The sequence below is a fragment of the Balaenoptera borealis genome (genome assembly GCF_965194805.1).
Source record: "Balaenoptera borealis genome assembly, chromosome: 2".
Lineage (NCBI taxonomy): Eukaryota > Metazoa > Chordata > Mammalia > Artiodactyla > Balaenopteridae > Balaenoptera > Balaenoptera borealis.
Genome location: NC_138867.1, coordinates 32,878,185 through 32,893,179, shown reverse-complemented (window position 1 = coordinate 32,893,179; position 14,995 = coordinate 32,878,185). Strand labels below are relative to the sequence as shown.

The 14,995-nt window shown below is 36.6% G+C and overlaps 1 protein-coding gene across 2 annotated transcripts in view; it reads right to left on the bottom strand.

Annotated features, from left to right (window-relative positions):
- The window catches only part of WDR70 (WD repeat domain 70), a 304,073-nt gene that overhangs the window by 199,975 nt on the left and 89,103 nt on the right, over positions 1 to 14,995 (bottom strand). For both annotated transcript variants that reach the window (XM_082382288.1, XM_082382289.1), the window contains exon 8: positions 4,065 to 4,218. In XM_082382288.1, the coding sequence (XP_082238414.1) occupies positions 4,065 to 4,218 (154 nt within the window). The remainder of the gene's footprint in view (positions 1 to 4,064; positions 4,219 to 14,995) is intronic.

Sequence of the window (14,995 nt, the reverse complement as noted above, 5' to 3'; positions counted from 1 at the left end):
GTAATGCCCCATTTTCTCAGATAATATAACCAATAAATCCCATGAACCCCAGATCAGTGACCTTCATATTTTAAAGACATAGCAGAACCTGATTTTCAAAGGATAACTTACAGAGAACTCCAACACATAAAACAGACAAAACTGCAACTTCTCTGGCTGAAGGAGGAGGCCTGCTGCCCCTCACTCACACTCTAAGGCCTCTCATTCCACCCCACTACAGGCCCTGAGGCACTGGCATACAATCCCAAGACTGCAGAACATGGAAAATGTGCCTCCAAACAATAACTGATGTAAAGGTTCTGGTGTGATCAGAAAAAATGTTTTTCAGACGCATAAAGGAAAAAATACAGAAATTGACATCTTAATAGTGATTATATTTGGGTAGTAGAATTATGAGTATTTTTTTTCTTTCTTTATTTTCCAAATTTTTAATAGTCAATAAGAATTACTGTTAGAAACCCAATAAACTATTTTTAAAAGGTATAAATGTAAATACTCTCCCTGTAATGCATTGTGTTGCAGTATGTAACAGAAAAAAAAATTCTGTACCACTATAGGTACACATTAAAAAGAAATATACACATACACACAGAGACACAAAGATTAGAGATAAAAATCTAACGCTATAACAATTTAATAATATAATTAGAAAGGCCTGTTTATGTTTGAAGTACATAATATTTTATCATAATAGATTAGATATATTTAATAGTTTCCTTTAATGTCCTACTTGTTGAACTTTCCAGTAAAGCCACAAGTTAATAATTACTCTTGGAATCAGAAAAGAAGCTTAGAAGTTAAGAAAAAGTATCCCATGAAATCTGCTTCTTTCAAATAATAATTCTTGCATTTCTAAAACCCATCATTCAAGCCAAAGACTACAATAAAGTTACAAGTAATGTTTCCTAAACAAATAGTTAATTATACTTGCTTCTGGAAAATGGAGAGAGTAAATATTAACCATGATTTTGAAATCAAAGTAGAGATAATATTAGACAAGATTGGGAGAGTTATAATATTTAGTTACAATATACGGTTGTTTTTTGCATGTTGTTAATTAACTTAATACTTTAATTTCCTACATTTCTACATAGATTTGTTTATCCACCCTCGTCCTACTTTCCCAATAATCTTACTATATGTAATATATATATATTTATATAAATATATATATATATTTCTGAAATAAATATATATATATTTCTGAAACTGCAGAAACAGCCAGATACAGAACCAACCAGATTTCTTTCTTCTTGAAACTTTCTTGGCTAAAACCTAAACCCACAAAGTCTTAGTCTTTTTATAATGTAAGAAGCCCTGAGCGGCTGAAATCATTAAGAGCTTAGAAACTGGCAAAAACTTCTCTTCCTCATATTATTTAAGCAAAATTGTCTATGGTAACCATAAACTAAAAAAGAATAAGTTAAATAAGAGTTTTTAAAGCTTTCATTTCCACAAACCCATTGTTTAAATAAAGTTTTAGATTCCCAAAATCTTCAAATAAAACAGATAAAAACAGAACTATTTGAGTTTAAGATAGGGAGATTGATCTGGAGCCCTATCTGCTTTATTTCCTTATCACCATCACCCTCAAAACAACATCTTTGGTGGAATCCTCAGGGCAATGATTTTAAGATGAGGGGAAAGAAACTCTAGTGGAATACGTGGGGGGAAAAAAACACTATTCAAACCACCACTACAATATAATTGCATATAGCATTATGTTTAAATTATATTTGAATGCTGTTTGAATCGTCTAACACACACTGGACACTCAATAAACAGTCAATAAACAAAAGGAAAGGCATGAGACTGTGATCTCATTAGGATTAAGAGGCATTTCATTAGGCTTCAGCAGAGGGCAGTTTGGAACACACTGTATTAATTTATTCCAATAGCTCAACTACAGCACCTAAAATAGATTACAGTCAATTCTCATTACTCGCAGCAGTTATGGTCTACAAAGTTCTGCAAACACTGAATTATCAAATACAGGATTAGATTACTGCAAGTCTCTGGTCACATTTTTGTCAACTAATCAATACATAACTTTGTTTTATGTATGTTTGTGTTTAAGGACATCTTTTATTTAACATATATAGTTGAGTCATTAACAATGAACTCATAGCCAACAGCACTATAACTCTTTCCTGAATGAAGCTTATCTAACACATGTATTTTCTCTATAAGGCACATCAAAGACTTTCTTGAACTTAGGTAACACTTGACAGGACTACAGCAATTCAGCCCTGGGGGCCATTTTAAACAGCAAGATCACCAACAAAAAGCACAAAAATAAGAAAAATGAAGCACTAAATAGACCTCCAAAAGGACACTTGATTACAGCATGAGAACTGAAACAAGAAGGTGGAGCATCGCCTTGCTCAAATGCTTTTTTGCCACTCTGTGCCAGACGCGTGTCTGGAAATTACCATGAAAGTGCTGTGAGTATTGATTCTGGGGTTACAAAAAAGTTTTAGCAAGTAGGTGAGCTTGCAAATACAGAAACCACAAATAATGAGGATCGAGTGTATTTTCTTAGACAATCAAATCTCATGTAAGATGTTGACTTAGGCACAACCCAAAGGTACTAGAAGAAGGTACTAGATAGGAGGGGAAGAAAGAGTGAAAATCAGAATTCAAATGAAGGCTCAAAATTCTACATCAACCATATGCCCTGACACTTTAACATATCTTTAAATCGCTTGTATTTATGTATAGGAGAGATTTACTTAGAGAAGTATTATGACATATAAAAACTACATAAAGTCTTAATTTCCACTCATACAGTGGTAGACTTGATATAATGCATAATAAAAGCCTTTTAAAATCCAGAATGCACAAAGTGCTGCACAGTGTGGTCACTAAATTAAAAATTGCATTATTGTTCTCAATCCATCACCCCTCCCTGTATCCACAACTTCTGACATGTGGTACTGCAGTTCCTCTCACTACAGACCAGATGTTACTCATGGTCATGTGACTTGCTTTGGTCAGTGGAATGTTCGTGGGCATGATATGAGCAATGGTTTGAAATATGCTTTCAGAGTTGGAGTTTCCTTCTTGTATTTCTGCCATCACCATAAGAAAAACATGCCCTCAGGTAGTCTGTTGGTACAAGGAGGAACAGAGTCACACGGAACAAACCTACACTCTACCTGCAGCTTGGAGCCAAGCCCAGGCAAGAGCAGCCAACCCATATATATGTTAGCAATTATAAATAAGCCATTAAGTTTCATAGCATTATTGGGACTACAGTTAATTGATATTTAATATGCATTAATTTTAAAATATCATTATATCACTAAAAGCCTTTACATAAAAAGATTGATGAGACCCTCTTTCATTCTTGGACTAAAGCCTAGTACATAGTAGGTTTGTGGTAGACTGTATTTCAAAAGATGGCTGCATTCATATCTCCCAACCCACATGATACTTTACAATGTGATCTTGCCATTCACCCACCAAAGGGTGAAGTCTATCTCCTCTCTCCCCGAATTTGGGCTGGTCCTATGATGCTGTGTAAGACTCAACACCATACCTTAAGGAATCTGAAGTTCCCATGTTCATCCTTCATGGAACCTAGTCACCAAGCAGCAAGTCAAACCACACTGTGTCTACCACACTGTGAGAAAGCCCAAACTAGACACGTGGAAGGAGAAAGGGGGCAGGGTTGGAGGGAGAGAATGTGTGTGTGTGTGTGTGTGTGTGTGTGTGTGTGTGTGTGTGTGTGTGTGTGTGTGTGTGTGTGTGTGTGTGTATGAGAGAGAGAGAGAAACAGAAGGGGCAGGGGAAAGAGGAAGAGAGAAAGAAATGCCACTGGTGAGAGCACCAGCTGTAAACCATCAGAGTGAGGCCATTTTGGACTTTACAACTATCCTAGTGCCCCAGCTGACACTACGAAGCAGAAGAACTTCCTGGTCAATGCACAAAATTGCAAGAAATAATAAATTATTTTTAAAAAGGCATTAACTTTTGGGGTAAATTATGGCAGCACCAACAAGTTGTTAGTAAATGTGTACTGAATTAATTAAATTCACTAAAATGCTCTGTGTCATACTTACCTTGGTGTTGGCCATATCTACAATATACTGGTCTCCTTTTATACACTCCATTACTTCAAAACCATCTCTGTCAATCACTTTGGCCTGAGAGCTTCCAGATACAACAAGAATCATGTCTCCTGTGTTACTGTACTGTAATGACTTGATCTGATGGCTATGAAAAAAAAAAAAGACAGTCTGGTAAGACACTGAGCATGTTTATACTTTCACTTATTAAGCACTGTCAGAAAAAAAGTCACAGAACTGCACAAATTGTTAATTCTACAAAATCAGGAACATCAACCTCAAATGGGCCCTCAATACCAGTGCCTGCCCTGTTAAGCTCTCCTCCCACTCTCCACAGCAACCTATTAAAATCTTCTCTACTCGCCTTAAATCTTCAACCCAAACAACTCCCCCTCTGTAGCTGTTGATTCTTCCTGCTCTTTCCCAGAAGAAACATATAAGAACTGCCTCAACATCCTCTGATTACTGTTATAAATGTATCTGCTTCTGAACGCCTCTTGCTTCTTCCGTTTGATTACAACGGTGAAAATGAACCTCTTCCTGCCCCAGGCATATCTACTACCTATATTCTGGATCCCACCCCTTTCCAGTCTCCTCAGTAACTTCTGACTACTCTCCCTCTCTCTCCTCCCCTTCACAGCTAAGCTATCTAAACAAGTTTTCATCTCCTTCCTTATTTCTCTAGCACTGTAGTATCCTTTCCACCCTCACCACCCCGCTGAGAGTGATCTTGCCATTGTGGCTGTAGTGAATGCTATGGTGTGCCACCCAGATGGATCCTTTCAGGACTGAAGTACTCATTCCCCCAGGCTTCCAGGATTTGGCCTGCTGGTGGCTTACAACTAAACCCTCAGGAATTTCCCTGAGTTGCAGAGAACTCCCTCATCCAAGGCTATGTTACCATCCCAAAGCGTCCCACAGTCAATGACTGGTCAATGTGCAGTAAAATGGTCCAGCCCTCTGTTTCAATCGGGAATATCTCAGAAGGGTTACTCCAGCTTCAGATCTCCCTGTGGGAATCAGCTGAGGCTGCTGTTGCAACTACCTGGCAATTCAGTTCCTCCATCTTCCTAATGCTGCTTCCCTGCACCTTCTCTCCTAGGGGTTGATCCCAGAAGCACTCCTCAACAAACCTCCTACATGCAAATCCTGAAGCTTCAAAATGTTTCGCGGGAACCTAACCTGAGCGACTTGGTAGCAAAAGTAGACCTAAGAAGTCCACTCCAGTGGTGTCAATCACTGACTGGTTAGCAATGAGGACCCCACCTCTGGTGGTACATAGTCCCTGATAAGCTGCAGCAGCGCAAATGCAACTGCTAAAACTGTTGGTCAAAGGGAAGGCACTGGCTGGTGAAATACTTCAGGCATTTGAGAGGTACAGGAAAAGAAGTAATTGAAAGGACTATGGAACTGGGTAGCTATTGCTAGGGGCAGTCAGCGCAAAAAAGAAAGACAATGAAAGGCTGAGGATGATAAATCACTAATTAAAGACTACAGACTGAAAGCCGGAGGGCCCATTTAGCAGCACATAAAGACAGGGTTATTGCTCTCTGTCAGGTAAGTGCTATGCAGTCACTGATCCCGTAAAGCAGGTGTTTCTACTTCTATTAGGAAGGAAGACCAAAAGCAGTTGACATTCGTATGTAAATCAACAGCAGCATACATTTACATGCTTGAACCAGGGCTACGTTAATTTTCTAGTCCTTTGTCTTAAAATAGTCCCAAGGGACCTGGATCACCTGGACAATCCAAAGAGATTCATGCTGGTCCATGATCTCCATGACAGCATGTTAACTATATCAGGTGAGCAAAATGTCTAAACTACATTGGTGAGAAACACTCTCTCCAGGAGATGAGAGATAAAACCTAGAAAAGATCAGGAGACTGAGAAAAGGAGATGTGGGGAAGATCCACATAGACGGACATATGAAAGTGGACACCAAAAATGAAGCTCTTTGTATCACATGTTAACCCCAGAGAGCATCAACCTTAAAAGAGGCAATGAATAACCATGCAGACAAAGTTAGCTGGCCAGTTCAGTTGACATTAGCTAGCTTTTGTCATCGTCCACTCCACTCTTAATGCAATAGGCTCATAAATGAAACAGTGGTGCTAGCAGGGATGAAAGTTATGCATGGGAATGACAACAACTCTCCAAAGTTGACCTAACTATTGCTGAAGGTCCAACCCGCCAGTAACAGAGGCCTATGGTAAGACCCCCTCCTAAAATCAATACTAAGCTAATAAATATGTAAAATACATAATATGAAAGACTGTGATAAGTGTACAGGGAAAAACAGAATGGAGAAGGCAGATAGTAGGTACCAAGGGGGCAGGAATAAATATTTTAAGTGGAGTGGTCAGGAAGTAAGTGATTGAATAGTTTATCAGGTAACTGAGGTAGTAGGTTATGGAGATATTTTCAGGAAGAGTATTCCAAGAAGAGGGAAGAGTTACTAGAAAGGACCTGCAGCAAGAGAATACTTGGTATGTTCCCAATGTGGCTGTAGAATGAGCAAAAAGAACAGGAGTTGGAGATAAGGTCAGAATGCAGCCAGTGGGGTGGTGCAGATCATGGAGGGCCAGGTAAGGCACCAAAAGGACCTTGGTTTTACTCTCTCTAGAAGAAATGAGAGGAAACCCACTAGAGCATTTTGAGCTGAGAAATGACACAATCTGACTTATTCTGTACAGAACCACTTTTTTGGCCTGGACTATTTTATAGTCTGAAGTCTATGGAGCCCTTTTTAGCATGTTTTTAAACACATTAAAAAACACACACCAGACATACCATGGAAATCATTCATAAAGAAATAACTATAAAAATATATATATTTTTAAATTTGTGACATAATATGGAGTTTCTACACTAATGTATCAAGTAACTAGGCCTAGAGGCAGGTCTGATAACTTCTGTAATTTCAAAGCAGTGATGATCATATACAATATATCTTTCAATATACCTGTAACAATGGTAATGTGATATGAAAGCATCTGAAATTTGCAGGTACACCTGTGACTTTGTTGCCTACTTTCATAATTAAAGGAAATGCTAAATTTCAGTTAGAGGTTAGTGAAAGGAAAGAAATTTTCATCCAGGTTCACAGAAATTGGGAGAACCAGATATTGAACTCATGAGCCATAGAATTTTGTATAACCATAATTAAGAAATTAAGTGACAAAGTAGAAATCTTATATGTAGAACTGAAAATCATAAAAAAGAAATATGAAGAAATTCTAGAATGAAAAATACATAACTGAAATTTAGAACTAATAGATGGGTTTAATAGCAGAGAATTAACAGTTAAAAGATCACTTTTAGATTGAAGCATGGCGAGAAAAAATGGAAAATGCAGAAAAAAACATAAGATACACATAAGATATGGTAAAAAGGTCTCATACGGGAATTGCAGAATGGAAGGAGTGAGAAGCAAAATGTGAAGAGGTGACTGTTAAAATTGGAAAAATGATAAAAGACACTAAACCAGAGATTCAGTAAGTATTATAAACACCAGTAGGATAGTAGAAAACCACACCCAGGCATATCATAGTAAAACTGCTGAAAAATTAAAGACAAAAGTAAAACGTTTAAAACAGCCAGAGTGGGGAAAAAAAATACCTTCAAAAGGGTAAAAATAAAACTAACGGAAGACTTTTGCAAAGAAGCAACAAAAGCCAGAGGACAACGCAATGATATCTTCAAAGTTCTGAATAAAAATAACTGCCTATATGGAATTATAGGATCACTAAAAATAAAGACAAAATAATTTCCCGAAAAATAGAAGCCAAAAGAGTTTGTCAACAGCTGACTATACTAACGGAAAGAGCCCTCAGGCAGAAAGAAAATGATCCCAGATAAAAGCATACAGACACAGTATGGTATGAAAAATAACAGAAAGGGAGGATATATAAGTAAATCTCAATGACTACTGACTTCATAAAACAACAATAATATATCTGATGGGACTTAAAATGTATACACACACACATACCCATATATAAAATTGAAATACATGAAAAGAACTGCAAAAGTGTAGGAGAGGATAAATGTAGTTACATATAGTAAATGTTCTAAAGTCTTTGTATTGACTGGGAAGGGGTAAAAGTACTAATTTTTAATAAAATTTCAGTCTATTATTAGAATATATGATGTAATCTTTAGGGTAACCACTAAAGGAACAGTAAAAGACACTAACGAGCCAACTGAGAGGAGAATATATAGTATTAAAAAATTAATGCAGGGACTTCCCTGGTGGTGCAGTGGTTGGGAGTCCACCTGCCAATGCAGGGGACACGGATTCGAGCCCTGGTCCAGGAAGATCCCACATGCCGCGGAGCAACTAAGCCTGTGCGCCCCAACTACTGAGTCTGTGCTCTACAGCCTGCGAGCCACAACTACTGAAGCCCACGTGCCACAACTACTGAGCCCACATGCCACAACTACTGAAGCTTGCACGCCTAGAGCCTGTGCTCTGCAACAAGAGAAGCCACCACAATAAGAAGCCCACTCAACGCAATTAAAGAAAGCCCCCGCGCAGCAACAAAGGTCCAATGCAGCCATAAATAAATAAATAAATAAATAAATAAATAATTTAAAAATTTAATTCAAAGGAAAGGACAGTAAATGGGAAATCAAACAGGCTGGACAAATAGAAAACAATGAATGAGATGGATGACTTAGGCTCAAACTTATCAGCAATAACATTAAATATAATTAAATTAAGTATTACAATTAAAAGGCAAAGTTTGTAAGAATGATTAAAAAATAAGCTTTCACTTAAAAGAGACACATCATACAGAGAGGAAAGTGTGAAAGCAAAAGGATGTAAAAACATAATTCACAAATACCGACTAAAAGAAAGCTGGTATATCTTACTAATATCAGGCAGAGTAGACTTTAAAGCAAAGAACATTAATGAAGGTAAAAAGGACATTTCATAATGCCATTTGCAGCAACATGGATGGACCTAGAGATTATCATACTAAGTGAAGTAAGTCAAAGACAAATCCCATATGATATCACTTACATGTGCAATCTAAAATACAACACAAATCAACGTATCTATGAAACAAAAACAGACTCACAGACATAGAGAACAGACTTGTGGTTGCCAAGGGGGAAGTGGAGTAGGGGAGGGAAGGAATGGGAGTTTGAGATTAGCGAAGGCAAACTACCATATATAGAATGGATAAACAAAAGTTTCTTATCAGGTTTTGGTATCAAGGTATTTCTGTTCTCATGAAAAAAACTGGAAATCATTCCTACTTTTTCTGTTCTCTGGAGATCTTTGGATATAATTTATTATTTTTTCTAGCTTTTTGAAATGGATGTTTAGATCATTAAAATGCTTTTTTGGTAATATATGCATTTTTTTTTTAATTTATTTATTTATTTTTGGCTGTGTTGGGTCTTCGTTTCTGTGCGAGGGCTTTCTCTAGTTGTGGCAAGCGTGGGCCACTCTTCATCGCGGTGCGTGGGCCTCTCACTATCGCGGCCTCTCTTGTTACGGAGCACAGGCTCCAGACGCGCAGGCTCAGTAGTTGTGGCTCACGGGCCTGGTTGCTCCGCGGCATGTGGGATCTTCCCAGACCGGGGCTCGAACCCGTGTCCCCTGCATTGGCAGGCAGATTCTCAACCGCTGCGCCACCAGGGAAGCCCAATATATGCATTTAAGTGTGTAAATTTTCTTCTAAATATGGCTTCGGCTGCATGTCACAAGTTCTAATCCATTGTCTTTTCATCATCACCCAATTAAAAATACTTTCTAATTTCTCTTGTGTTTTCTTCTTTGACCTAGGGATTATTTACTTAATTATTGCTTAATTTTCAAACATTTGGTGGTTTTCAAATTATTTTTTAGAATTGCTTTCTCACTTAATTCCACTAGGATTAGAGAACATTTAGACTTTGGGCATTTATTGAGACTTGATTTACAGACCAGTATATGTCAATTTTAAAAGCATTATTTATATGCCTGAATGTATTTTGGAACAACATATGTAAATTAGTCATTTATTAATTATGTTGTTCAAATCTTCTATTTCTGTACTGATTTTTTTTTTTTTTTTTTTTTTTTTGCAATATCAGTTACTGGGAAAGTCACACTCCCAGTATGACTGTGGATTTGCCTGTTTCTTCCTTTAGTTTTGTTGGGTTTTGCTTTATATATTTGGAGGTATATCATTAGGTGCAAGTACATTTAAAACATCTTCTTGGAAAAAAAGAGCTGAGCACAGAGGTAGCTGGAATAAGGTTCCAAAGTGCTTTTGAAAATGTTCATTTTCCCCTGTTAGTCCTTTTGGCTGGAAGAAAGTAATGTGTATTTTACCTCTGCATTATTTGCAGGGATTCTGCTGAGCTGTTTTCTCATGATATAGCTTTCCCTAAAGAAGGAAAAGGATTTTTAAAAAGTCTTTGAGATAGAAAAGTATATTGTGAGTTTAAAAACGTCGTAGCAGGGAAAAGGCTACATTTTTGTGAAAGATGTGTAAAAAAAAAAAAACAATTTTAAGCTGTGTTCTGACATAAATCTGAGGGTAAGCAGAGAAAAGGCTGCTTTTTAAAAAATATATTTTTATGTTTTATGTTTTTATATATGTTTTAGGTACATGCATTTTGTTGCTTTGGAATAAAGCATCACTTGACATAAAAAAAAAATCTTGGTGGACTGCACATTTTATCATTATAAAATGTCCCTTTTTTTTAGATTTTATTGAAGTATAGTTGATTTACAATGTTGTGTTAATTTCTTCTGTACAGCAAAGTGACTCAGCTATACATACATATATTCTTTTTCATATTCTTTTCCATTATGGTTTGTCACAGGATATTGAATATAGTTCCCTGTGCTATACAATAGCCAATATCTCTTATGAACACAGATACAAAAAAAAGTTCTAAACAAAATACTAGCAAATTCAATCCAGCAATATGTAAATACATCACAATCAAGTAAGAGTTATTTAAGGAAGGCAATACGGGTTTAACATCCAGTCGATTCATGTGATTTTCTATAATTACAGAATATAGTAGGAAAAATAATTCAAGTATTTCATAAACCTTATTAAAAGACATTAGTAAGAATATGAATGGGCCAAGTCAAAGACTGGGAGAAAATATTCATAACATGTATCTGACAAAGGATTCCTATCTAATATATGTAAAGAACTCCTAAAGTACAATAATTTAAAAAAAAAATGACCAACAACCCACTAAAAAGCGTGCAAAAGGAATAGACACTTCACAAAATAAATGCAAATGTCCTATGTAAACATTTAAAAATATGGCCAATTACCAGACAGTGTAGGGGACCACAGTTAGGCGGAACAAGCCCATGAGACTACTTTATAGGCTTGAGGCCAGTCTATAGGCAAGATGCTTTGGGGATACATCCTGAACCCACCACAGCTATGGCCACATGTCAGACAGTCACATGTTATTAAAGGAAATCCTCAGAAGTACAAATTAAAAAGGTATATAAATGTTTCTAAGCATGGAGCTGTTTGTTATTTCCCCATAGCACTTAACACCATCTGTTATTATATATGTTTTGTTTATAGTTGGCCTTCCCTCACTAGAACAAAAGCTCCATGAGGACAGGACTATATTTATGTAGTGTTCTATGCCCAAAACCTAAAACAATACCTGGCACACGGGAAGTGTTCTATAAATGCTTGTCAAATGGATATAAATTTTAGAATAATTCCAACTATATCTGTTTGTGATATGTATAAACATTAAAAAGTAGGTTATAAAACAATATGTACAGAATGGTACTAGTTTTGTAAAATAAAAATATTTACATATATGAGTAAAAAAGACTAGAAGGATAAATACCACAATGTTAACAGTAGTTACCTCCACGACATAGGGTTTGAAAAATATACAGATATAAGTGTTAGGGCAAAATAAATTATATATTATTTTAACCAATAAGAGTAAATTATAAAATTCTCAAAGAGTCAGGAAAATTATCACTGGGATGGTGAAATGAAAAAATCTACCCTCTGTGAGGACGAAAGCTATCACATCAACAATTTCAATATAGTCGCGTCTGTCAGTATCCAAGGGTGATCGGTTCCACGACTACCAACCCACATACCAAAATCTGCAGATGGTCAAGTCACCTATATAAAACGGCATAGTAAGTCAGCCCTCTGTACCCGCAGGTTCCACATCCATGGATTCCATCTGCGGTTGGCTGAATCCACAGATTAGAAACCCACAGATACAGAGAGATGACTACATGTGAGTCTGTCACCATCTCACATCCTATAAGACCAGGACTGTTCAAGAGAACTTTCTGTAATGATGGAAATATTCTATATCTATGCTGTCCATTATGGTAGCCACTAGCCACAAGTGTCTATCAAGCACTTGAAATATCACTAGTGCAACTAAGGAACTTAATTTTTAATTTTATTTAATTTAAATTTAAATAGCCACATGTGGCTAGTGGCTAATGAACTGAACAGTGCACCTGTTTACATATGAAATAAATATAAAACAGTATCAAGTTTGGAACAACAGAAGATTCACATTGCCTCATAAAATGGATGAAAAATGAAATACTAAGCTATGTAAAATGTTCTTTAAAAACAAAACGAAAGAAAACCTAATGAAATCTATAAAAGTCCACTTGGACAATAATACCTACCAATATTAAAAAAGCCTCTGTGCAGCTCCCTAAATGTGACTTTCAGTCACAAATTTAGAAATGACTACTGAAGTAAACTCCTCAGGTAAAAATTTTATTACCATGCTAAAAAATAGTCTCTAACATTTTTCACACATGGCAAAGTATCTCACATCAGAGCAATCTTAAAGGTATGCTATCACAGGTGTCATTATCTTAAAAAAGAAATCCTAAACAAATATGAATGGAAAGCAAATAATTAAACACCCTAAATAGATATTAATACACAAACTCAAAGAATTCTGTAATATATATACATATACACACAGACACACAATGGAATATTATTCAGCCATAAAAAAAGAATAAAATTTTGCCATTTGCAACAACATGAATGGACCAAGAGGGTATTATGCTTAGTGAAATAAGTCAGACAGAGAAAGACAAATACTATATGTTATCACTTGCATGTGGAATCTAAAAATAAAACAAACAAACGTAACAAAACAGAAACAGACTAACAGATATAAAGAACAAACTAATGGTTACCAGTGGGAGGAGGGATGGGGAAAGGGGCAAGATGGGGGTAGGGGATTAAGAGGGACAAACTACTATGTATAAAATAAATAAGATACAAGGATATATTGTACAGCATAGGAAAAATAGCCAATATTTTATAACAACTTTAAATGGTGTATAATCTATAAAAATATTGAATCACAATGTTATACAACTAAAACTAATACTGTAAATCAACTATACTTTAATTAAAAAAAAACTCTGGTAGAGAACCAACTTTATAATCAAAGCCCAAAACATAAAGTTTCTCTATCAAAAATAAAAATGATCATCTTTTTTTTAAAGCTGTCTTCAGCTATAGTGTCCTTTATGAATGTAATTCTGCTGTCAAAAAATTAATTAAAGGGACTTCCCTGGTGGTCCAGCGGGTAGGACTCCACACTCCCAATGCAGGGGGCCCGGGTTCGATCCCTGGTCAAGGAACTAGATGCTGCATGCATGCCGCAACTAAGAAGTCTGCATGCTGCAACTAAAAGATCCCACATGCCGCAACGAAGATCTCACATGCTGTAATTAAGACCCGGCGCAGCCTAAATAAATAAAAATCTTTTTACAAAATTAATTAAATTCCTTAATTTATCCTAACAGGCCAAACTCAAAATAAAATTAACTTCAACAATATAAAACAATTTTAACAAAATGTTAGGCCATTTAGTCCAATTTACCTTGTAAGTCTATAATTTTAAGGCTGAGAAATAAATTGGTATTTCATAAAAAAACTATTAACTCATGATAATTTTGTCTTCTAAAAATAGAATATATACAAAAAGCTAAAATTTATGTATGTCTAACTAGGCCTCAGTAGAGTTATTCTTCCTGGTTGGTTATCAGATCCAAATCAGATACTTACCACTGAAACTGCCTTTACGCAGAGCCACCACTAACTAGAAACTGCTGCTCAAAATTTACAGTGACTGTTTCTCCTAAAATGCTGAAATTCTAGCTGATAGTTTTTGAAATATTTATTCTGGAAAAGGCCATTCTTAATGTACGAATTCAGAGTACTGCTTCCAATGGCAAAGATAATTCAAACAAAGATCTGAGTGAGCTCTGAGGTTAGAATGTGTGAAAATGTGAGGAATTTCACCACAATGCCCAAAATCAAAGTGTCAAGATAGATGAGAAACTGAAGCTCCCAAACGAGACGCTCATGAAAAAGGAACCTACGGAAGCAACGGTGGGGCTACTGCCCAGGATCCTTCCTTCCTAAAAAAGAAAAGTCTCTCTGGACCCATGACATCCTTTCTGAAACACTGGAAAGGAATGAGGTCCTGGGCAAGATTCTGACCAGGGTCCCAAATTTAAATTAAGTCCATAGGAGGCATCAATAATAATAAAATATAAAATTATTTGTTTGATCAAATGTGTCAGTTGTCCATCTACTGCCTCTCATTTCCAAATTCACCCTTCACTGCCTGCTCTGCAAAAATAGATTTGGGTCCTTTAAATATTTTCCCTGGGCCACGTGGCATGATGTTAAGTCTGGCATGATGTTAAGTTAGAGAGTGCTGGAGGGACACTGCAAGAGAAAGGGGTATTCCTCCCTGGGTCTTGTGTGCTCCTCTTGGTAGGTTCCTGCACCACACGTGGCTTCTCCAGTGTCCAACTCCTACAGTTTGTGCGGATTCTCCACTACCAGGCTCCTGAAGTGTGTACAGCAATCAGTAGCCAGCAGCACCCAGTAGATTCCCCAGCACCTCCCTCAGACAG